Below are 24,849 nucleotides of genomic sequence, written 5' to 3'. Positions count from 1 at the left end.
ATGGGTGTGGTCTGCATTCCAGAGCTTGATAGTAGAGAGAATGAAAGTTTTTGAGTTGTGATTAGTTTTCTTTGGGACACATTAAAGTGTCTATGTGAAGGCATAAGAGAGAAGTCATTTGGCAGAATATGGTCTGATTGACTAATGATTCTCTGATTTTTCAGGAAACCTCGCTATTCCCAAGTCCCTCTGGGGAGGCTCCAAGGATTTTGGAGGACACTTTGATGATTCTGTTTAAGCTGTTCATGTCTTTCACAGGCAGCTCCATTGTACCGGCAAAGGTTCACCAGATCTCTATTGTCGCGATTTGCCACCATTGGGAAGGTGTCCTCCTGTGCTCTGTAACCCACTAAAGCATAAGTTCCTTCCTGGTTCACATGAAAACACATGTGAAACTACATCTGCACCCTGCAAACAGACAAAACAACAGTCATCACATAAACAGTTTGCTTTCGCTCTTCTACTACTGTATAGGAAACACTCCAGCAGGCTTTCATTAATAAAAGTAGTAAATTTACTTGAGAAAGGAGAAAAAAACAAACCTTAATGAGTGTATTTTGTTCTGAAGTATCTGTCTTCCATTGATCTCTGAACAAACTGAATATAACCTTTACTGTTACATATCCTGGAGGTGTGGGTGGTGCATGTCTGAACAGTGAGGGCTTTTTATGACCAGACATGGCACGAAACATGTCTGGTTTCACCAAACCAGTTCCAATCTCAGGAAAGCTTTATTTAAATAAATAAATAAATAAAATCTATCTAGAACTGTATTTATGTGTACAATGAGAACATCCCCAAATGAGCAAAACAATCAGTCTCATGTCAGACATTCAACATGATCCACAGTCTCCAGCCAAACAAACACCTTTCTTTCATATTGAGAAAGCTTTTATTTAAAAAAAAACAAAAAAAAAACAACAACAACTTTAAAAGTGTTTCTATAAAACTTGTTTGGTGTCTTTGCTGTAAAAGCATTGTGTTTCCAATTGATGTCACCTGCTGTATGAGGAAGTTCTGGATACGGTGGATTGGCACTGAGCTGAGCCTCTCTTGTTTAGACCCAAGCTGAAGTTATTAGAGAGAGAGAAAGAGAGCACATCATCTCCATGATTACAGCATCTGTGTCAACATCGCATTGATCTGAACTTCTCTCCAGGGACGAGGTTGTCATGAAAATCAACATCTGAGAAGCTTTAGGTAACTCAAGATTCTAGATCAACCAGCGACAGCTCAGGCAGGCGAAGGAACACAGATTAAAATGATCACTGAATGGCAGCCAAGCTGCTGAGGTCACAGTCTGTTTCTGTGGTGTATAGATTTACTACCAACAAGTTCAGGAAACAAATAGTTCCATTTTTTGGGCTCGTAAACAAGAAATATCAAGTTCAGGATTGGACAGAGGGAACACAAACCTCAATCCCTTTCTGTACCAGTGGTGCATCACAAGCATTACATCCTCACTGAAACCTAGAGAATTACAGAAGAAGCCTGGAAGTGATAGTGAAACAGTGAATTCGGGGAATTTTCAGGCTCTGGAGGAGTGGTTAAAGCAGGGTAAGGAGGCAGCTCGGAAGGTTGCTGTCCCTCTGTGGAAGCATTGAGACGGAGGACAAATGATGTTGCAGCCAGTGGTTCCAGTTATAGCTACTTTAACATTTGGAAACAATTTGGGAGAAAGTGGATGCTCGGTTTTGAATATGGAAGACAAAATGGAGCCTGCAGTTGCTTGCAGTGAGCTTGATGACTGCGTTGGTTTTAACTTCAACCCTTCAGAAGTAATAGAGATTTTAAATGCAAATTTAATGCTGGATACAGGAGCCACAGACTTATCTTTTAACACGGATGACAGTGTTTCAACAACTGGATTGAGCACCGATCATCTCACTATCAGTGGAGCGACGGGAAATAGCTCACCTGTTGAAACGGCTGTAGCAGACGCAAGCAACATGAGGGACGAGCTGGAGGACACCACAGATGCATGCTGGCAATCTGACTGGACAAAACACACAAGAACTGATGGGATTTGTTTGATTACAGATGCAGTGTGCATCACTGGACTCACGGAAACCACTGTTACACATTCACTTTCTTTATGCAGACAAACCGCTGCACAGGATGGCTCATCTTACTCTTACCCTCACTGTAGTGGGACAAATGGGCCCACAGACCAATTAGAAAATGATTCTAAGACTGCATGTCGTTCAAGTGTGAGCAGCACTAACAGTGTAACATATGCTGATAAGAACATGGATTTACAGTGGGGTAAGTTTCATCTGAATGGTCTTGGAGTGCACGTATGGTTCGAATAGGTTTCGTCTTCAGTCTTTTCTTTCTTCCCTTTGACCTAACATGCATAACGTCAAGGGTAGATGTCAGGTTTGTACTGGCATCACCACTTTTTGTTTCTGGGATTGTCAGGTGCTTTCCCACCGCACCTTGTCTAAAACTGAACGTCATGTAACACGTGTCTTGCTTTACTCATACAGCAGGAGGCTGTACCACTGACATTTCAGGTGGCCTTCGTGCTAAATATTTTTAACTGAAATGCACTAGTATACAAAGAACTACTCAGCCAAAAGAGGAAAGCAGTACGTTATTGAAAATAAATAAAGACCTTAGCATGCATGCGAGGCCGATTCTCAGATCAGCTCTGTTTTAAAAAAAATTATGAGACAGCAAACAGTCAGATTGTAGATAACACAAAGTTCTGGTAAACAAGCTGCACCTCATATTTTTCTAGGCAGCGATTTGATCGAGTAAATCTCAATAACAGGTTTGCAGCTCGTTTCACACATATCTCGTAGGTGCAAACAATTGTGCTGTCTGTTCACCTTCATATTAAACTGATCTACTAACCCCAGTTGCCAGTTTTACATTAATTTGTTTCCTAGTTTAGTTATTCTGTATGTCTTTCCTTCAGCCCCAGAAACAGAGCAACTTCTGTAGTTTTGATCATGTCTGAGTTTTTTTTATGTTTTTTTCATGGAGTTGGCATGATTATGTAAGTCACAGTGGGGGATTTCAACTTACTCATGGGGACAACAAGCACATCTCTGCCTTATAAATGATTACCATATTCACAAATGATTAATTCATTCACAATCAGTGCAAGACAACGCAATGTCATTTATACAACACCATTCAGACACAAGGCAATTTAAAAGGAATGAAGAGAAATGCTTTAAAACAGTGATTAAAAAAACCTCCAAAGAATAATGAATGAGAATAGAATACATTTATTGGAAATCCTGAGAAAATAACATTTTACTTCCTGATTCCAAAGAAAAGAGAGTGCCACCTGCCCTCAGGTGTTCAGAAAATTTGTTCCACAATTGAAGTGAGCGTAAGAACTAAATTTCTTCTGACTCTTAAACACTTAATAAATCTCTTCCTGAAGACTTTGCCATCAGGAGTCTAAATGTTTTGTCTTCTTTGAGTCAATTCGACATGTATTCAGACTCAGGACGAGTCATTGCTTTATCAACGGGGAGTAAAACATGTTTAAGTTCGTTTAAAGTTTAAAGTCGATCGTGTGACACACAGGCTGCCACTGCAGAGACTGAAGTCAAAGGGAAGGGGGATCAGAAGACCTTTCTTTCTTGAAAAAAAACTGATGATGGTCCTCTTATTTCTTAAACTATTTATTTTTTTATGTTGCTTCATCCAAACAAGGGTTGATGTTAATCTCATTGTGGATGGAGACAGAGAATGAGACAGTCACACACACTCACATTCGCAAGTACAAACAATTTGGACAAACCAATTCTCCTCAAATGCATGTTTCTGGCATGTGGGAGGTGACCAAAATGTTCAAGCATGCAAAGGCAGAACATGCAAACGACATACAAAAGAACTTCTGCAAACTCTCATGAACTGAGAATGTGAGGAAGAATGCAAAACCACTTCACCACCACTCATCCTCCCTCTGAAAAATCAAAAGAAATGTATGTAATTTGGCACCAAGGACTTCTAAAATCCTAATGGATGGTAACTATATACTCATGATGATGCATTAGTAAATCTGATCAATTATATGAATTTACAATCTCAATAACATTAACAAATAGTGAATCTTGGAACCACTGGTAACATTATAAAAATATATATATTCATATATTTAAAAATATAGATTAAAAAAAGTATATTTTAGTAGCTTTATAAAGCTACTAAAAAATACTTTTAACTTCGTGTTCCAAACAGCTCACTCTTGCCTCTTGGCTCAAACCGCCAGACGGTTTGCTCAGGCGCATGAGGCAAAGTGAAAGTAAAAACACATTGTTTAATTTTGGTGCGCACACTCTAGTGTGGTTAACGTGATGATATGCAAGTGGAGCTTTTGGTTGAGGTTATCGTGACTGGATTTTGTTGAATGGAGAATTTTGTTAGCAACATTCAAGGAGACCTTGCAGGTAAACGTTCTACTATCCTCCTGTAAGTGTGATGATGAGACAGTCTCTCTGTTTTTTTTTTTCCAAAGTGCGCAATAATGGATTGGAAAAGGTTTTCCCTTGGGATTCATTCCCTTCTTTGATTCACGATGCACTTGTTGTTTCTAAGGTTAACATTGAAATAATTCCATTTGTTTTTGATGAATCATGCACAGCGTCAAAAGTTAGGATTTTTGTTATCATGAGATCAGTGGACCTGAAAATCCCCGGACGCACGTGTCTTTCTGCTATTTTCATCATTGACATAACAATGATTAAAAAATGTGTTAATTATTAACCTTTTGTAGTCAGGTATCGATGACACGATATATTTATCTCATTTATCTCATGTGATTTTACGCAGTGAGCCATATTTAAGCAAGTGAACTTTTACGCACAACTTTACGCAGATAATCTTCTACCATTTTTTAAGCAAAGGATCATTACGCACGAGTAAATGACTTGGGAAATACAGGTAAAATGTCGAATGAAAAGTGAAATCACAAGGTTGCCCCCATTGGTGGTGTAAAAGGTACACATTATATTTATAAAATAATTTATAATATTATTTCATCATTACTTCCTTTGCTATGTATAGGACGTTTGTGAACAGAACTCAGCAACTTCCAGGGCTTGCTTTTCATATCATTTCTCACAATATAGCACTCTGTTGTGGTATATGTAGCCAAATGTTATTGTTTTTATTAAGGGTTTAATTTTTTTTTAACAACACCATGCAGCAGGGAGTTTCATCTAATTTGCCAACTTCCTCATAACTGAGGCTTTTTCATGCTGTATATCATTCCAAGTGTAAAGTTGCCATGTGTGCCAAAAACCAGGGGCTGTATCAATAACTGGCACTGCAAACACAGCTTAATCTAACAGGAAACAGTCTTTGCATTTGATTTTCACACGTTGTGTACCCATGCAGCTTGTACAACAACTTTTTCTTGACGTAAAATGCATATTACGGTAATTTAAAATAGATTCAAAATAGATGAAAAAGTTAGCACAGATTTTGAATTGTCTGTTTACCTTTTTATTTGCTTTTTTTATTATTGAATCAGAGCATATGGCTGATCAAGCTTGATGTGACTACATAGCACCTAGAATCATGGATGCCATGGAGGCACTAATGTTCTGCAAAAAATGAGATGATTTGTCAGAGTGTGAAAGACAGAAGCAATATAACATTCAGAAAGTACTACAAGACTTATGGGTACTGATAATGAATGTTGTGAGATTCCAGCTGAGGAAAGTCCTCTCACTACAATTAACTGCAGTATCTGTTAATAACAGGCACAATCATATACAACAACAACATTTTCAGACCTTGTGAATTACACTGCACATTGTAATTCACTCTATCAACATTGATCATGTATAAATGAAGCTAAATTACTTTACTATTTGTGGGACAAATCTAAGCACTTCCCTAGTGAAAGTTGTATTTGTCCACTATTGATTTTGTGTTTTCTGCTTGGATGCTTAATATTTCCTGAGTGTTCTTAATGCTGTCAATTTCTTTCTGCTGCTTGACACAACAGTAACATAGGTACTATATTTCTGTACACACAATTTTGCAATATCTGAAAGCCCAGTGGTGCAGCTTGGCTGTTATATAGTTGAGGTCAAAAAGAATGATTGAGGATTGTTGGCGCATTATAGAAAAGGTTATATATGAGCAAGAGAAATAATGAATCAATACATAATGAATATATTACATAAACTGATACATTTGGACAATCGTCAATCTGCACAAACAGGATTGGCGTCTTCTATGACAATGGCCAGAGCATGTCAAAACAACAGTGTAGCCTCGGTGACAAAACAAACTGCCATGCAGCTTACGAAGCTAAGGTGAAAGCAATTTAGCATTTTATGCTGTTAATATTTTTTGTTCTTTGTTCCCATTATTGCAATAGCATTTCAGAATCATTAACAGATTGGATATTATTTCTCATTGCCATAATTTAAGTTCAAATAATGTGATTTGACCATCTTTGCAGTAGCCATGTGACACCAAAGTAGTGCCCAATAGTAAACCAGTTCGTTTCACAAGTGTGTGTGTGTGTGTGTGTCTAGATGCCATGATGCAGGAAATGGATCAGGACTACTCAGACTTTGATCTACCAGGTTGGTGCTGCGACATCTTTTCAAAGACTTTTAGTACTTTTTACATCATGGGGAATGGGTAGAACATGGGAATCAAACATATGGCTCGTGGGTCAGAACTGGACTGAAATTCGAAATTTGCCAGCTGGAAGAAATAATGACATTAACTGCAATATATTCGTTAGACCACTGGGGAAAAACAGGGGTGTACCTTATCTTCTTATCTGCCAAATATTGTATACCTTAGAAGATATAAATAGGATATCAAATATTAAACATAGCTTAAACATTTACGACACAACTCAATCCCTCATCGAATTGCTCTATAATTGTTGCGTTTGGCTCAGAGGAGGACTCAAAATGCCAGACATTGCTGCAGTGTAAATCCAAATAATTAAAAAAAATTGAACTCCACAAGATTGCAGAAGAATCATGGAGATATGCTGGGAAGTCCAAACTCCGGAACACAGAAATGTAGGAACACAGACTGAGACACGAGCATTTAGCAACTATCTACCCAGAAGCACAGACAGCTTAACCACATGAAACAGAACTCAAGTCCTATATATACACACACACACATCGTGGTCACCAGGTGCAGAAAATCACACACTCAGGTACAGGTGAAAGACATCAGGGCAGGGAACAGACATGATGAGGGGAAGTCATGGAGCCTGAAATGAGAGACAGACACAGAATGCCCAAACAGAATAATTAGTCCAAAGTAGTTAAGACAAACTGCTGTGTAAAAGTGTTGTTATATAATTGTAAATGTTTGTGTTTTAGACAGTCTACTGGAATCTGTGAACTATGATTATTTGGGTAAGTGGTCATTAAATCTGCATTTTTAGTCACATAATGTTTGAGTATCATCGATGCATCAATAAGATGACTTGAATACATAAACTCTCACAAATCCGTAGATCAACTGTTTTCTGGTTATCTTGATGCAGTTTCTAACCTCGACCCAGATGTTCTCCTTGGTGATTCATGGTTAAATGAAATGGAACCCAGCTTTTGCGGTGAGAATATATATTTGACACATGACACCTTTCTTTCGTTTTAATAACATGGACTTTCATGATAAGTTATTGAAAGTGATTACGCTTTTCAGTATCTTGGTATGTTATGAAAGGAATGAAGTTTGGCTACAAAATGAATTTGAGGTAGTCTGACTGGCACTTAAAACAATGAAGGGAAAACATGCTTTATGGTAATAGTAGCTGCTTCTCTGACTTATTTACTTCCTCTTTCTCTAATAATCCAGGTGTGGCTTGCCCGGCAACAGAAGCACCCAGCCCTTTCTCAAATCACCAGCCGAGAAAAAAAATTGAAATGAACAGCGAAACAAAAGACAGGAGAAAAAGACAACGACGTAAACGCACAATATGCAATTTTTGCAATTCAGACTTTTTTTTTTTGCACTATATTAATTTTTTTCTTTTCTTTTCAGCTTCTGACGCACAAGTGTGCACTGATGAAAACAAAAGAGCAAAGAGCCACAGGGCAACAGGTGAACAAGCCAGAGCGTTTACTACTCTATTTGACACTTCTTTTTGAGTAATGTCTCTTCACATTGTCACATTACCTTGTTGGTCATTAATCTGTTTTCATATCTCAGAATTTGTTGCGTTGCTTGTTTTGCCTCGCAGCGTATTAAAAGTAAATCTTCACTGCAGCCTTTAAGTAGAACTTTGAATATTAATCAGTTTTACTTCAAAGTAGAGTTCACCATTTTAAAAGTCACAGTTAAGAAATATATTAACTATAATATTAGCTTCTTTTATAAAACTTTCATATGTAGTTTATAGAATTTACAATAGTAGTATAGCCATTGACCATACCAAACACTGTAGCATTGTCCATCAGTCAAAACAAATAATTGCACATATCATTAGTTAGGTCAGTAAAGTCTGTTATCGTCAAACTATATTACAGAGAAAATCCTGATAATAACAGGACTGGGGTTTTTTTTTTAAATGGGAAGAATACCACATAAGTAGTTTTGAACAACCCTGCAGCAAAGTGCAACAGTACTGTAGCTGATTTATCTATTATGTAGAAACAAATGGCAATTCAATACATTCAAACAAATATATACATTTTCAAAAAACAGCATGTGTGTAAATGAGATAAGCCTTCTGGTGGTTATGAAATTATATATTTCAATAAAGTACAGAGCACAATTATCTCTGGTCTTAAGGGTCATCACATTCTCTTAAGTTTAATATCAGTATATTAAATAGAGATTTCTTAGCTGTTTCAATTTAACTTGTGATGTTGGTTCTTCATTTCTTTCAGGTCGATCAAAAGCTAAAAAGGCACAGGCTGAGCCAGTTCTTGAAGGTGAGAGTCACAGTAACTCAGTTCTGTTCTTGGGGAAGCTGATTATTTCCCAATCTGCATCTTCTTGGCTCTCTTCTCTGGAATTTAATGGCAAAAACACATTTACTGAAATACTACATGTTGAGCAGTATAGTCATTGTAACTGATTTAGAGTCAGCTCAGCCTACTATGCATTTTTATATATGTATGTTGTAATTAGTGGATAGTATTGATAGTAATGGATAGTAATTTCGTGTTCATACTACTCAGTGCACCTTTATGAAATCACACTTCAAATTGCAATTGACTGCAGTTCATTAGATTAATGAATGAAAAGGGTTCTGTTTATCACTGCTTAGGTTTGTTCATTTATGTGGAAAAAGGAGAAATTGAAAACAAACCAGATGGGAAAAAAAGGAAGTTTGATGTCAGAAGATAAAGGACACTTATGAATGAATAGACAAAGTGTCTTGCTTCAAGTAATATTGCTTCAAGCTGTTCTGCTTTATTTCTCAGAAGTGTGAATATTTCTAGGTAGGAGATGAGCATTACTAACTGTTTCCTGATTTGAAAGTGAAATACTTGGCTTGATTTCTGATACACTCAAGGACAACAAAACACAATTTATTGGGGATTATCAGCTGCCTCTGCTTGTTTTTCAGACCCTGACAAATGTCCAAACCCAGCAGAGACTCCATCCATCACATTGCCAAAAACCCTTCATTTCTATACATCCCATTCAGCCCCTCCAATCCCAATTCAGTTTATTACCCTCCCAGAACCACCTCCACGTGGTGTTATTAGTCTTTCACTCCCCAATACTACTCGAGCACCTACCTATATATTAGGTGAGTCATAACATACACATTGTTAACACGTTAATATTTTATTACTTTACTGGCAATGTAATTAAACTCATTGTTATTCTAATTTGTGTCTGTTTTCACATTGTTCGTCTACTTTTCCTAATGTTTTCATCAATTGCAGTTCCTGCTCCTACAACACCTCGCAAACAATATGTGTCACCTATTTCCCCAGGTGAGTTCAAATCTACTTCCCAGAAAGTAAAATGGGTCTGGCCCAATGTTGGTCCCCACAGTGCACTTATTACACTCAGCTGACATACGTCAAAGAATGACGGCCTTTTGGGGGCCTACATCTGCTTTACCAGAGGTGGCCCAAAAAAGGGACAATTGCTGACACACTAGTGGCACTGTAATTACACCAGGAATCTGTCAAATGCAAACTTCATAAAGCTTTGTCATCACTTTTGCCATATTCATCCAAATTCAAAATGACTCGATATGAATGATGTCCATCACTTACTTCCATAACGCATGGGCTGGAATTTTTAAATGTTTTGTGAATCTTTATTTGTCAAGTCAAAAGTAATGGCGAGCGATGAGCCCAGTAAAACTTGTTTCCCTTAAGTGTTATATTAAATTAAAACTAAAAACTTCGCTGGATTGAAGCTATTCTCACAAGTACAATTTATACAAATCTGGTATGTTGTAACAAGTGGTGTGGATATGTATATAAATGTGAATGCACTGCTAAAATCTCTTTGAGATTGAATAGAAATAGGAGTAAAATAGAAATGTTTTGAAAACATTCTAAAGGAAGAACTTAATCATTTGTAGTTTGCACTAAGAAATCACCATTATGTCTGAGGTAGAGTTGAGCAGAGAAGTTCAACTAGTCAGTCTCCTTGTGGCATGAACATAAACCAAACTAAATGGGTCACATCTGGCACACCCTCCTATAAGATAAGATAAGATTGCCTTTTTTAATCTCACAGTGGAGAAATTTACTTGTTGCATACAGCTCTTGAGGACACATGAGGAAAGGAGAGGAATGTGCAAACTGTTAGTAGAATAGGCAAGGAAAGTGCACACAGTTAGTAGAATAGAGGTATCTTATATACATAAACAGTGCTATTAACGCCAGACCTGTACCATACCTAATTTGCTCTTGTCTTTAAGAGTACATAGACATGACACCAATGCATTGCTTTGTTTCTTCTCTTTATATACTTGAAATTGTCTTTCGAGTAATGACATGGTAACTCTTCTTTCATCAAGGTGTTTGTATGAGAAATTAGGAATACACCTCAATGTTTTTTCTCTGGTCCTGACAGTGGGTGGTTCCACACCACCTGTCCAGATGAGTTCATCCCCACCAGGCTCTCTGTCCAACTCGGCTAGCAAAGTTATGTCCCACCCCAGTTTCTCACCCATCTACCCCAGCAGTGGTAAGCATCACAATTCATTTTTATCATTTCTGACTGAGGACGATTCATCCCACTGCAATTTCACCATGTTCCAAATATCTTTTTTTTTTTTTTTCATTTTAGTGACACCCCCTTTTAAGGAAACACCTCTTTGTCAGCCTTCCACAGTCTTTGAAATGCCACGTAAGTTACTTCATAGCTCGTACATGCTGAAACTATTTTCTAAAAAGTGCATTTTCTGTTTAGTATAAAAGTATTTTAGTATTGAACTGCTTTCCTTTGTCAGAGGTTGTAAAGGACTACATCCGTGAATCGAAAGCTCACATTGGTCAAGCATGTGAGGAGCTGGAAGTGGGCCTCAACATGACCTCTCATTATGTGGATGTGCCAGTAAGCCAAAGACAGATTCTCCAGTCGGGGAAAAACTTAAATAAATGCCCAGTTAAGGAACTTTTCATCTCGGCTGACACAGATAAGCAAAAAAGCTTGGTCGAACTGAGTCAGGTAAGAGTGTCACTTTAAACCTACTGTACTTTTAGTAATTATAAACCCTATAAACATCCAAGTTCTAATTGTATTACAAAGGTTCTCATCTGGTTTTCTTTTCCCACTCAGGTCTTTGTAGGCTCAAAACACTACGTTTTACTGGTTGGCGATACTGGCATGGGCAAAACCACTCTGATAAAGAAGCTGTGTCTTGACTGGACGAGGGACTGCATTCCCCAGTTTGACTTTATCTTCTTGTTAGATGGTAAAGCTCTCAATAAAACAGAGCCAATCTACAACCTTCAGACACTCCTTCTCAGCCTCTCCACCTTTGCTTCTTCCTGCGTGGACCCTGAGGCAATATACACTCAAATACTTGCAGCACCTCAACGTGTGCTCATCATTTTTGATGGATTTGATGAGCTGCGGGAGTATGAAACTCTACTTCAAATTCAAGAAAAAGACACTATTGCATCATTGCAAAAGAACAGTAAGGCACCAGCCTTCACAGTTCGGCAACTTTACTCTGCTGTCCTTCAGAGAGTCTTACTTCCAGGTTGCACCCTTCTGCTCTCCAGCCGGCCAAGAGGCACTGCCAGCCAGCTGCTCCGGCGTGCAGACCGCCTTTTGGAGGTGTGTGGCTTTACCTCAACAAATGTAGAAACATATTTTTCGAAATACTTTACTGATCCTGCACGAAGATCTTCCGCGCTCAACTCCTTAAGAAGCAGCATCTACCTACATCTCCTCTGCGGGAATCCAGGACTGTGTCGAATGGTGTGCTTGGTGTTAGAGGAGACAAAAAATTTGGAGGTCCTACCAAGAACTCTAACTGGACTCTGTCATCAAGCCGTTTGTTTGAACGTAGAAATAGGCCATAGAGGCACTCACTCCCTGGTTCAACCTCAAGTACAAAGATCTGTCGAATGTGTAAAAGAAGCACAAACAAACGATTTAGATAGTTCACAGGAGACAAGGCTTGACAAAAATAATCTGTCCAGAACCTGTTCATCTCGCTCCCTCCGAGCAAGGAGGGCAAAACAATATGAAAAACAGGCAGACAGAGTGGACAAAAACACGGAGAACACTCAAGTTAAAGAAAATAGAGTTGAGGAAAACGAGCTGTTGTCCAAGCTCAGCTGTTTGGCTTGGGAGGGGGTCAAAGCCAACACCTCCCTGCTCCCAACAGGACTGGCCATATCTGAAAAAGTGAAGTCTTTCGGCCTCAGGACAAAGCTCCTTCTCCCATTTGTATTGAGAGGTGACAAGCAGGGACAAGGAGGAAAACATGAAGTGAAACAAAAGGAGGATGGAACCAGTAATGGCCATGATAGCCAGGTTCTGTTTTGGACGAGCCCTTTTCTTCAGGGTTACATGGCAGCAGTCCATTTGACTTTGTCAAGGTAAACATCCACTGTTATCTGAAGTGTTAAATTACCACATATAATTGATAGAGTGCATAGCATTAATGCATAATGGAAAAAGTTAATAATGAAGGAGCACTTTCCTTTCCAACTCCAGCTTCTGTTTGTCTTTCACCTTCACTGTAACTTTCTTAACCTTTGACACTTTTGACTTCCTCAGGACCGTGTTCAACCGCAACTTTTTCCAGACCCTCACCTTTCAGTCAGGTACAAGGGGCCGCAGACGACTGCAAAGTGAAGAGTTTGAGCTAACTCAGCGATTTGTAATGGGCCTACTCTTCCAAAGCAAGGCCCAACATCAGAGACTTCGTTCCCTTTCAGAGACATCCATCAGGAATCTTGTGGTGAAAAAGCAGGCCTTAGTAACTAAACATTTGGAACATCTTTCGTATGATAATCTGAGTCCTGCACAGGTTCTTGAGGTTTTCCACTATATCCATGAGGCTAATTTTACCCATGAAGAGAGAAGCAAGGACACTGTGGGTGCACGGCTACTAACTCACCTGGCAGCAAATCTTCCTGAATTTCTGACATTTCATGGAGTTTCACTTGGACCGCCAGACGTGTTCACACTGCAGAAAGCTCTTGAACGGCCTGGAAGTGAAAACAGAAGTTTCTCATTGGATCTCGTGGCCTCTGGGATCCAGATCTGTGGACTCCGAACTCTAGTGAGCCTATGCAACATCAACACATACAAGTAAGGCTTCAAAATGCTCATTCAATTTTGATGATTTGCTTTTTAAGTCTTTTGTTACTTCTGTCAGCATTTTTTCAAATAGTTTTCTGACCATCAAAATTCAAAATCGGTGCACCCTATTACATTGACTTATCACTTAAAATTTCAATTGGTGTTGGAGTATTTAAAGAGTAGAGTTTGGTTAATTTTCACATCAAATGCACAAGATCATAACTTGCATTTCAACATGACGAACCCTCAGTGTCTTAGCAGTCTCAGACATTTTAAGAAACTTAAATATAATAGTGATAAGTTGCTCATTCAATTTTTTTTATTTGCACTAGGGATGAGAAGGAAAAAAAAACCATCCCTAACATATCGCTAGTTGTTAAAATGCAATCATCATTGTCATATATGAGATGATGATGTATGTATTTTGGTTCCTCCAGAGCGTGCATTGCTGACGTCATCACTCTTTGGAAGCAGCTTGAGCAAAATGGTGAAGTAGGACTCCTACAAGAGGCCGTGTACAAGTTTGAGATCCAGCCTCTGAAGGTCACGCAGATGTGTCACATAGAGCATCTGGCAAGCCTTGTGGATATACATCAACAGAAGAGGCTATCAGACAGGTAATTCACCATTAAGAGATACATGCAGCTCTCCTCCACATCTCTCTCTGTCTGGTTCATGAACTGTGTGTTACACTTACCTGCAGTTCCAGCCAGTCACATTCGATCCTGGCTGAAGGCGTACCCGCTGTCACGCAGCTGCAAAAGCTGGAGCTTGAGTGAGTTCATCTGACATCTGACATTCCAGTTAATCTTTCAGTAGTAACAGAATAAAACATGACAATAGCATTTTCCTTTCCACTAGGCTGGGTCCAGAAAAAAGCACCTTGGCTCTTTCAAAGCTATGGGAACTCCTGCCAGGTCTTCAAAATCTGCAGCACTTAGAGTAAGTGCCTGCATTTGTAGTTTTCTTTCAATGCATTTTTCACTGCAAAAGTGGACTTCTTCTTTTTTTTGTGGTACTTGACCAACTCGCTTTTTCTCTTTTTCAGTCTAGAGAACTGCACGATTGGAGACGATGGGACAGAGGGACTGGCACATGCATTGGTCTCACTCTGCTCCCTTCAGGTACTCAAGTGAGTACATTAAAACTACCTGCTAGTTGACTTTAATCATTCTGGGGCTGGGATAAGCCTGTTCGAAGTGACAAATGCTTAGAAATTCTAACTTTTTGGGTTCTAGACTAACTTTTCTCTTCCTCTCCTCCAGTCTGTCACAGAATTGTGTCGGGGACCAGGGAGTTAAAAATCTAGTGACTGCACTGACTGATCTGCCCAAACTGCAATGTTTAAGGTTTGTAATCTGGATGCATGCATGAATGTGCCGACATACCTAGAAATGGCACTTCTAGTTAAACCGATGTAATTTCACTTCTCCTTATTTGTTTTTCCCAGTTTGTACAGTAATGTGATTTCTGACGAAGGGGCAGAGAGTTTAGCAGCTGCCCTCCCACACATGATGTCCTTGACTGAGCTTGAGTAAGTTTACTGTTTGGAACTATTTATCACTGTGTGTGTGCGTGTGTGTGTTTGTGTGCGTGTGTGTGTGCGCATTCCTACCTGTGTGTGTAATAGTGCTGGACTAGGGGCAGAGCTCAGCATGTGCCTATGAAGAATTTGTCAAATCGTTGTCCAAACTGCTAACACTTTTTGTTTGAGGTTGTAAGTGGACTTCGAGGACTACCATTGGTCAGCAGTTACTCCAGATTTTGCCTATAACACTTGAATCGATGGGTTAAAGTGCGGAAAAGACACAAAGAACTCTGCCAATGTGAAGAAAAATAAATAAATAAACAGTTTTGGTGGAAGCAGTCTGATTATGTAGGGTATCTTCTGCTACATTTGCAAAAATACCAGAAATACATGTTCCTCATAAACGTGGTCCCACAAAACAGGAAGCAACCCACATCTCATAACGACAAGACAAACACTGATGTCTGCTACAAAATCGACCGATAACAATTAATTTCATGTTCTTGTGATTCAGTCAAAAGCAATTTCAACAGCAACACACAACAAACAGAGCAGAGGAATGAATGGTATATGATAGTATATGCTGACAGTTGAATTGATGCTCTGTGTTTGAGTCTGATAGTGGGGTACGCATGTTAAGTTTTCTTCCATCTCATTTCTGTGTCACAGTGTGAAGTACAACAAACTAACAGATGTTGGAGCACAGAGCTTGGCAGCCAGTCTGAGGAAATGCACTAAAATCAAGACTTTGAGGTGAGTTGTTACGTTAACTCAGCGTATTTCTTCATCTTGAACTTTTTTTTTTTAAACTTTGCTTTTTCTGTTGTGACAGGATGTGGAATCAGTGTATTCCATATGGTGTTTTTGAGAGACTTCAGCAGCAGGACAACCGCATCCTGTGTCATTAGAATGAAGACCCTCACCATCATTTGTTTTTACCCGACTCGCCTTATGCACTTGTCTACATTATGCAATACATTCGATGTTTGTTTTCAGGGTTTTTTTTTCCTCACAAGGTGTTAATGGTAACAAGCATGAAAGAAAGATTGCGCGATAGCAAACAGCTTGTTCATCCATTTATTGATCAGTTTGATGACACTGCGACAAAGAAAGGAATATTCTTTGAACTAGGCACCTGTGTGTGTTTATGAGTACACGTTTCAAAAAGTACGTTTGCACAAACTTTTTTTTAATGTTTGATATTTTTTATTCTAGGTCTGTAACAGTCGAATATATATGTCTTTGTGATGTCAGTGTCTGAAATATCTCTTGTGCCATACTGTTTTCATATTAATTGACTATAAATTGTTTGTCACTTCTGCACTTTGATGTAAATAATCTGTCTCATTTGACATGAACCCTTTTTTTGTTTTCTAGTTACTCACCGTGTGTTTATTTATTGAAGATGTAATTTCACTTCCTTCTCCACATGTTCCTGTTCTTCATTTTGATGTACGCTGACCTTAAACAGTGGTTGCATTTCTGTCTCTCAATGTTGTGTGTATTTGTGCATAGATATATATCTATCATGTGTGTATACCATGCCATCCTTACAGACAGTAAAGAGTGATGTGACTAATGAAAGAGATTGCGCTTTAATTTTATGAACTGTGTGTGAACGTTGGTGTCCTCTAGTGGCAAATGGAGGAAAGTAATAATCATCCATCCATCCCAGCATACCGTGGGTGAGGAAAGTAATTTTTAATTTTTTTTAAAACAACTGTATTGATTCCCTTGGGGAAATCAGAAAGCCACGGTACATGTTTTTAAGGACTGTGGGACGAAACTTGAGTACCCAAGAGAAACCCATGCACACATGGGGAGAACATACAAACTCCACACAGAAAGGCCCCAGCTGGATTTGAACTAGGGCCTTCTCACTGTGAGGTGAGAGCACTAACCATTCTTTGTACTGTTTACGAATAAAACAAAGCATGAATATATAAAACATTATATCATCTTTGAAAAAGATCCTATATTTTATTAGGTTATTAGGTTCCTGATATAATGCCAAATGCCAAGAACATTTCCTCAGGTGATGCTCTCTGTAAAAAGCTGGAGAGCCATTGAGTCAACTCATTTTGTATTTTGGGTGTTGTCTTGCCAGTCAAACATGTCACTTCTATATTATATATCTTTATTTTATTGTTTTATTGCTTACTCTTTTTTAGATTCTTGTCTATTTATGTACAGCACTTTGGCTGCAACTGCATTTGTTCTAAAGTGCTCTATATAGTTGTTTTGATGTCTGGCGTAAGGGTGTTCAAACGTTTTTTCACAAAGGGCCAGAATCAGAAAAATATCAAAAAGGGCTCAGAGAAGTGATTTCTGCCCTTGTTTGCTACCAGCAGAAACGTACCCCTTATTTTGATCAAAAAGGGGGGGGGGGGGGGGGGAAACAACCTTGTTAAAGACAGTAGCTCCCTCTTGGGTTAAAATTCAGAAGTGCAAAGCAAGTGGTAGTTTGGACAACTCTGCTTTAGTTACTTCAATCACAAAGTTTAAAAATCATGTACTCTTACATACCCTCATTTTCTTCATCCATATGGCTGATGTCAATATGTAAGAGTTTGATTCTTTTCTTCCATTTTCTATAAATAGGATCTCCACTTTTTTGTTCACCCATACAAAACTTCTTGGTATTGTTGAGGGCGTCCGGGTCAACACAGCATGACACCCAAAATAACAGCACTGCCTGTTCTTCCATTCCCCTTCTCCGTATGCTGTCCGTTTATTGGTTTTAAGTTGGTCATTTCAGGTGTTCACTTGTCTGACTTGTGTTTTCCTGTATGATTCAGACAGCTATCAAGTGGTCAAGACACACAAGTAGACTGGACTTTTCTTGCCATGGTCACCTCGGATGCATGAGCCATATCCCTCTCTCTCTCTAGGAGAAACCTGGAAGCTGGACCATCATGAAGGAAATCACAAGCGGGTGTTTGAATTTGTTGAGAACATGGATCACAGATGGACACCAAAAGACAATAATAAACCTGGGAGGTCCATTGGAGCAGGACTGTGACACAAGAGCTGGAGCAGATGGGGGGGGGGGGGGGGGGGGGGGGGGGGGGAACCACGCTGCTAAGTATAGAACACAATGGAGGGAGTTTCTGCTGTCCCATAGGAGAAGCAAAAGGGATAAATGGTAGTAGTAGTAGTAGTTGTAGTAGTAGTAGTAGAACAGTCTTTTCTCATGTGTCCTTGTACATATCATCATACATATTACTTCATACATTACTTATCCATTAAAATATTCACCAATGCTGAGCAGGTCTGGAAACAAAAATGTAGAGATGAATTGTTCCTTCTGTACTTTAACAAATTCACGTCCAGCTATATAGTAATCGAGCACTTCACAGCTGTATGGCTCTCAATCTATTCATCTGCACTGCCTCAGATCCTGCAGTGTTTGCTGGCAGTCAGTATTACAGACATGCTTTGCCAACTTGGGACAAACAAAAAGACAATTCTGTCCATCCGGTAGCAACTTCCTCCAGCTCTTTGCAGAAGTAAAGACTCACCACAGTTGTCAGGCACCGGTGAGCGCAGAAGCCTTCAACCATGCAGATTAAGTATTAATAGTTAGAGATGAACAGGATCACTATAAACTGTGGAAATGAGGCTTAAAGATGGTGTTCAAGTGAAGTTTATTACATACACATTGGAAAATAAAGGTTATTGCGCTCCATAGCGTATTCGAGCAGGTACATGTCTGCAGAGAGGCAGGTGTGGAGGAATGACAAGCGTCAGGTATTTTGATAACACTGTTCATTTCCATCATGATTTGGCTTGGTCACATTTGCGTTCTGAATTTTTTTTTATATATACACAGGAAGACCTTTCGTATTACAAACAGCATGTTTTGATAGATTTGATGAAAAGTATGATCCTGAGCTTTATAGTCCTGTCATTCAAATGCTGTTCTTAGATATATCTTTAAACTGTTGAAAATAAACTGATGGTCTTTTTTACATACAGATTTAAAAATGATTTAATATTGCTCAGTGACAACCTTTATACAAAAAAAAAAAAAAAAAGACAAGAAGGAATTTGTCACCAGCTACTCACCATCCTTCCTAATTGAAGTTAAGTACAATCTTTTGAAAAAGAGGGATTTGCAAGTTTCTTTTTTACATTCTTGTTCTTAGATTTCGTCAAGAACCTTTCTTATGATTTGCCTGTATAATGTCACCGAGGATGAGTCTGTGGCATAATATTCAGGAGTGTATCATTCGAGCTAACTAGTGTAAATAGCAATGTGAGCAGTTAGTTAGTGCAGCAGAAAGATCTCGGTGAAAGGCTCCTGCAGGATGTGATGCTCCATCAGTCAGGCAATAGACCGGAGTTGGAGACTAAAATATTCAAATGTTTTTCGTCTTTGCTGCTTCAGTTCTTTTTGGTTGACAGTCACAATACTGGATTTACACCAATACACAGTTTGATCAATGCAAACTTTATATCATTGTAAAATATAGATTATTTCTTGACACCTTCCAAAATCACTGTTTTGCCGATGAACTGATGTTTACATGGCAGATCTGCAGCATGTACCACGACGTAGTGTTTATAATTGGAGCCATAACTTCACACCACACGGCAGCTTTGATCTTTTATCCAGCCACACTCAAACCAGGGACATGAATGAATAAAAAAATCTTTAGATGTTTGAATGATGCCATTTGTAAAACTTACTAAAACAGAACAAAACACAGTAAAACTGAATTTTCACAACTAAAAATCCGTTAAAAAAAAAACAACAACAACTATTGGCATGCATTAAATCTCTTGCAACCTTGCAAACATGCAACAAATAAATTATGTCAAAACAAAACAAAACAGGGCACTACTCTTGAACCTTGAGACATTTGGCCATAACTAATATATTAATGTTTATTTTTCCAAAACAAATTACATTTACATGAACCTAATTAATAATGGCCACCAGCCTAAATTAACAGCCAGATCAAAGAATCAATTTCTACGAGATATGCTTAATACTTTAATGCAGTAACAGTGAGAACCATGAAAACTACTACCTGGTGTGTTCCTGATCTATGAATTGAGAAAGTCAGGGTTCTTCTACATCCTACAGCATCGCAGCCTATGTCCAGTGTCAATGTGACGTTTTACAAGTGCGCCCAGAGATTCTAACCGAGCTCCTGAGAGAGTGATGCATCCCTGAAGCATTTTTACAGTATGGATTACCTCGAAAGACACTTTGAATCAAGCCTCAAGATGTGGTGAACCTGCAAAGTGATGAATCCTCTTATCACAAATTCAAACAAATTGCCAAGACAGTTTTTCTTAATTAACTATGCAACATGCCCACCAAAGACAACGTCTTTTTCTGCATCCCAGTCCTGTGTTAAGTCCCACTGCAAGTGTGTCATACCTTCAGCTATCACGTCATTTACTTGTGGAGTTATCCAGATCATGCAACATCGGGATGCTTGATTCAAAAGCATGGCTTGTTTGTATCTCAAGACGAACATCTGACTGAAACACAAGGGTCATGAAACGTGGTCCACAACTCTGATGACATTCATTTTTCATCCAAAGGGAACAGCTGTCTCTCTGCACCTGCGGCACACTGTACTCAGTTCTTAATCTTGAATTGTCTCTCCATTGTCCATCACTGGAATCTGCCAGCAGAGTCACAGGATATACAGTGTAAATGGTCTTCCCATGGAGGAGCCATTGTTTGAATGGCCGTTGGTGTTGAATATTATTGTCCAGCTACCTTTCTTTGAGTCGAGACAGTCTAGGAGCAAAGACACAGAAGTCACAAAGCATATTACCAACATTTCCAAAGAGGGGAGAAAAAAAAAAAAGTCTTCAAAAAGTACTTTCGTGCCTTCACTGCTTACCTTTTGATTGTCAAGTCTCTGTGAGAGAGGGGCTGCACTATCATCCACTTGGGGTGAATTCTTTGCTCCATCATTGATGAGGGAGTCTTGGCAGTCACTCCAGGTAACCCTCAAACACATCCAGCTCAGTGTCCGTGTCATAGGGAACAGAGGCTGGGTCTGACAGCACCCCGAGATCCACCAGCGCCTGGTCCATGTCCTCTGGCAGAAACACTATCCCCACATTCAGGACTATGTACTCCATCAGAAATGCATAGTAGAGGATCAGGACGTTCACAAAGAACAGGCCCAGATAAAACATATATGGGGGTTCGTCCAAAAGCGATTCCACCGAATCTAGTTGGGCATAAATTGGGTGTGTCATAGAAGACAAAGGGAGCCACGGTTTGGGGGTCTGGCGGTGGTGGTCTCAGTGTTGATGGGGGTTACTGCTACCAATCTGTCTGTTGTGATGGGACAGGGGCGTCCATTTCCACTCGTCCCGACCTGCAAACAGTGACGGACTAGAAGTTTATTTGAACGGGCCGGAGAAGAAACACATCAAAGCCACTAAACTCGTCATGCGTTCATAGCTAATAATAACCGGCGGACGGTGTTAAAATATCATGTTAGCTAGCTCGACGGATTCTTGACATTGGCTCCTCGGGTTTGCGGAATTCACGCCATGCCAGATGGTTCTGGCTAAAAACAGTAGCATGCGGCGGTCTCGTAAAACAAACTCTTCCACAAACAAAGGAATGTCGATACCCCACACAAAGGTCCGTGCCAGAAAAAGAAGCAACATATAAAAACACTTCACCTGCGTTGGGTTTTATGGCTAAGCGTATCTTCTAACATTATTTCTGCCACTGCATCAAAACAGTCCAGCTCACGCACTGGGAAGCCTCGACCCGTGATTGGCCCAGCGATTGCCAGGCTCCACTATGATTGGCGTAGAGGGGCTGTCAATCAGTGTATGTAGCGGCCTGGGGAGACTGCGTCGCTGTTTTCAAACGTCACTGCTAATGTGTCGTAAGGTACATCCAAATAGTCCCTCCTTTCTCCTTTCCTGTCTACTTTACTTTAGTTTTCAAAATTATCTATCCTTCCACTCAATGTATATTTCATCTCAGAATATTAAGAAGACTAATTCTATAATTGTTCAATTTTTCTGGAAAAATAAAACTCATTATGTTAAGAGACCACAATTAGTTAAATGTTATGACAGAGGTGGTATTAATGCTGTGGATTTTGAAGCCATGATTGGCACTCTCAAAATCAAATGGGTAAAAATGTTTTATGTCGCATACAAACTCCATGTGGTTCCACATTCCAGATGCTTTGGTTCGAGACAAGTGATTTACCATGACTACAGAATAACTTCAGTATTTCAAGAAATACTATGGTTCAGACAATTATTCAGTGAGTATTAAAGCTTATTCCTTATTTGTTAAATGGTCAAGTTCTCCAAAAAAGAAGGATGCTAATTTAAAAATAGTAAATGGTATATATCCTGTGGGGCAATTTCTTGAAAGAAGGTTTACGTTTCATATTGACCCTTGTGTTTTTTGAGGCTGAGACTATTTTTCATTTGTTTTTTTTTTACTGACATTACTCGCAGGTATTTTGGGCGGATGTCCATTATTGGATTAACTTAAAGGTCAATATTCCCCCTTTTCAGATTTCACACATTGTATATTATATGCATAATTTGGTCTCTTTTTCATCTACTGTCATAAATATCATACTTTTGGCCAAATGCCATATTCATTATATACGCAGCATATGTATGCTATTGCTGTTTTGTGTACCTCTGACGCCCCTAGCGTTTGGTTTGTTTATAGTCCTCTGCACAAATATGTATTATTTTATATTCCTTTTTTTTTTTTTTTTTTTTAATTAAAAAATCTTGAGTTTCGGAAGTTCCTTATCATTGCCGCCACTTAAACACTTCCAGGGTTAAGGAAAACTGGATAGGAAAGGAGACAGGAGGGACTATTCGGATGTACCCATCATTTTTGTACGCTCCCTCACCGTCATGACGTCAGCGCGCTCCCAGACAGAATAAACTACAACTCCCAGGCACGTGGTAAGTTCTAAAATTGTTACGCAATGACCGTCTAGTGCTGCTACCGCCGCATATCACCCTCTGTTTGCTAAGCAGCTACTACGTGAAAGTGGGTGTAAATGAGAGATGCGGACGCTAACCTGAACAGAATTACACACCTGGCGAAACAGCAGCCTCCTTTGAAATCGCAGCCATGTTCGGCCGGTCACGGAGCTGGGTTGGAGGACAGGGAAAATCGAAAAACATCCATTCCCTGGACCATTTGAAGTGAGTAGTTAGCTCTAAATAGGCTAATGTTAGCCACACGACTGACAGCTTTACCATTATCTCAGGTTATACGCACCTTAAGTTAACTCTGTGTCGTGATCTGGGTGTGCAGTCTGTTTATGATTTCTCTGTATCGCTTCCGTTTTATTAGTTGGGGTGAAATATGTGTGGTTTAGCTTGTAATGCTATACCATGAGAGGGCTTGATATGTCATGCTTTTAGGTGTCCATCAGAAACAAGAACATTATGGAAAGCATTTCCAACATCTGACTACCTGAGCATCAACAGTTTGGGGCTGTGCACAGATGTTTTCAGACAGGAGAGGAACTGATATCGATCAAGATCAACCCGTGAGCTCGTTCTGTCACATTGTTGTCTTGTTGGTTGTCCGTGAAGCACTTTGAACCTTACTAAACTCAATGAAACAATATCTTAGCCTGCAACGTGACCAACAGGAATGCACCTTTTTAAAATAAGAAGAACACAAAAAACACACTGTGACTGAGGTTTACACAGGGGTGATGGTTAGATCTGCAGATTGTCTTTTGCAAACTTGCATTAGAAACACTTTATTCTTTTTCAAACTCGCTATTGATAAAACTCTTCATTCCTCTATTTATCATCATAACTCGATGGATTGAGTTGATATATTATATCACCCTCTTAATCCAATAGTCAATGTAATTTTTTCAAGTTTGTCAAAGAAAATGAGACAAAGTCAATACTTTAAGATAGTATGTCACAGTGATATGCAGTTCAAGTGGGTGCGAAAGAAAAAATAAGTGCATTTTAAATTCATCAAACATGAAGAGATTCCGAAATGCATGTTTGTATTTATTTTTAATTGACCTTTATTTTACAATGCAAGCTTGTTTAAGATCAAATAATCTCTTCTTCAAGCAAGGCCTTGCCAAAATGGGAGTGTTAAAACATAAAAACTATGAACACACACACACACACACACACACACACACACACACACACACACACACACACACACACACACACACACACACACACACATACACACACAGAAGAAATCATAAATAATCAAACAAAAAGAAAGAGAAAGTCCCAATGGAAAGATTATGTTACATAGTCCAGTGAGGGGTGGAGGACTTTAAAGCAAAGGAGAGCATGTGTCTATATCATTTAGAAAACAATTGGTCAAAAGCAAATCATTGCATAGTGAACCGAAAAAAAGGAATTTAATCTGAATCTTGATTTGCTTGCTTTCAAGAATCTGTCGCAGCTGCCTGATAACTGTTGAAGCATATGCTGCGTGTTATCCTTCGTGATGTCAAACATACTTTTGTGACTTAGGCTGAATTACAACCTGATCTGTTCAAACTAAAGATGGAGCTTCTTTTCATACGAGAGGCATGTCTTTATTTAGTTGTATCCAAATCAAATGCACTTTATTATGCTTCTCACATTGCAAA

General features: G+C 39.1%; 3 protein-coding genes across 7 annotated transcripts in view; 2 read left to right on the top strand and 1 right to left on the bottom strand.

Moving 5' to 3' along the window:
• The first annotated feature begins 4,313 nt into the window (after positions 1-4,313).
• Positions 4,314-17,052, top strand: ciita (class II, major histocompatibility complex, transactivator). The gene is made up of 22 exons (XM_080512185.1): positions 4,314-4,412; positions 6,516-6,566; positions 7,332-7,367; positions 7,499-7,567; positions 7,813-7,920; positions 7,999-8,058; positions 8,847-8,891; positions 9,533-9,718; positions 9,858-9,908; positions 11,008-11,121; positions 11,224-11,283; positions 11,387-11,604; positions 11,716-12,989; positions 13,171-13,707; positions 14,136-14,315; positions 14,402-14,473; positions 14,560-14,640; positions 14,747-14,830; positions 14,964-15,047; positions 15,149-15,232; positions 15,896-15,979; positions 16,059-17,052. The coding sequence occupies exons 1-22, from the start codon at positions 4,373-4,375 to the stop codon at positions 16,132-16,134; spliced, it is 3,594 nt and encodes a 1,197-aa protein (XP_080368311.1). The 5' UTR covers positions 4,314-4,372; the 3' UTR covers positions 16,135-17,052.
• Positions 17,053-18,866: 1,814 nt separating this feature from the next.
• On the bottom strand, positions 18,867-21,996 carry dexi (Dexi homolog (mouse)). 2 transcript variants are annotated; one of them, XM_080510783.1, is made up of 3 exons: positions 21,893-21,996; positions 21,094-21,579; positions 18,867-20,987 (listed from the first exon to the last, which is right to left on the bottom strand). In XM_080510783.1, the coding sequence occupies exon 2, from the start codon at positions 21,455-21,457 to the stop codon at positions 21,188-21,190; it is 270 nt and encodes an 89-aa protein (XP_080366909.1). In that variant the 5' UTR covers positions 21,458-21,579; positions 21,893-21,996; the 3' UTR covers positions 18,867-20,987; positions 21,094-21,187. The 2 variants fall into 2 exon arrangements, with proteins under 2 accessions (XP_080366909.1, XP_080366910.1); XM_080510784.1 differs by having other exon boundaries at positions 21,094-21,918.
• Positions 21,997-23,255: 1,259 nt separating this feature from the next.
• The window catches only part of clec16a (C-type lectin domain containing 16A), a 34,260-nt gene continuing 32,666 nt past the window's right edge, over positions 23,256-24,849 (top strand). For all 4 annotated transcript variants that reach the window (XM_080511704.1, XM_080511705.1, XM_080511706.1 and 1 more), the window contains exon 1: positions 23,256-23,407. In XM_080511704.1, coding sequence (XP_080367830.1) covers positions 23,334-23,407 — 74 coding nt within the window. In that variant the 5' untranslated portion in view covers positions 23,256-23,333. The remainder of the gene's footprint in view (positions 23,408-24,849) is intronic.

This window comes from Blennius ocellaris, assembly GCF_963422515.1.
Source record: "Blennius ocellaris genome assembly, chromosome: 16".
In the NCBI taxonomy this organism is placed as follows: Eukaryota; Metazoa; Chordata; class Actinopteri; order Blenniiformes; family Blenniidae; genus Blennius; species Blennius ocellaris.
This window is presented reverse-complemented; position numbering and strand designations above follow the sequence as displayed.

What these genes read in the sequence shown, in the direction of transcription:
- ciita (XM_080512185.1), top strand. Translation starts at nt 4,373, where the DNA reads ATGGAGAATTTTGTTAGCAACATTCAAGGAGACCTTGCAG. An exon ending in CAGGAGAAAAAGACAACGAC is followed by an intron (nt 7,921 to 7,998) that starts GTAAACGCACAA and finishes TTTTCTTTTCAG; the next exon opens with CTTCTGACGCACAAGTGTGC. An exon ending in CTGCAAAAGCTGGAGCTTGA is followed by an intron (nt 14,474 to 14,559) that starts GTGAGTTCATCT and finishes CCTTTCCACTAG; the next exon opens with GCTGGGTCCAGAAAAAAGCA.
- dexi (XM_080510783.1), bottom strand. Translation starts at nt 21,457, where the DNA reads ATGACACACCCAATTTATGCCCAACTAGATTCGGTGGAATCGCTTTTG.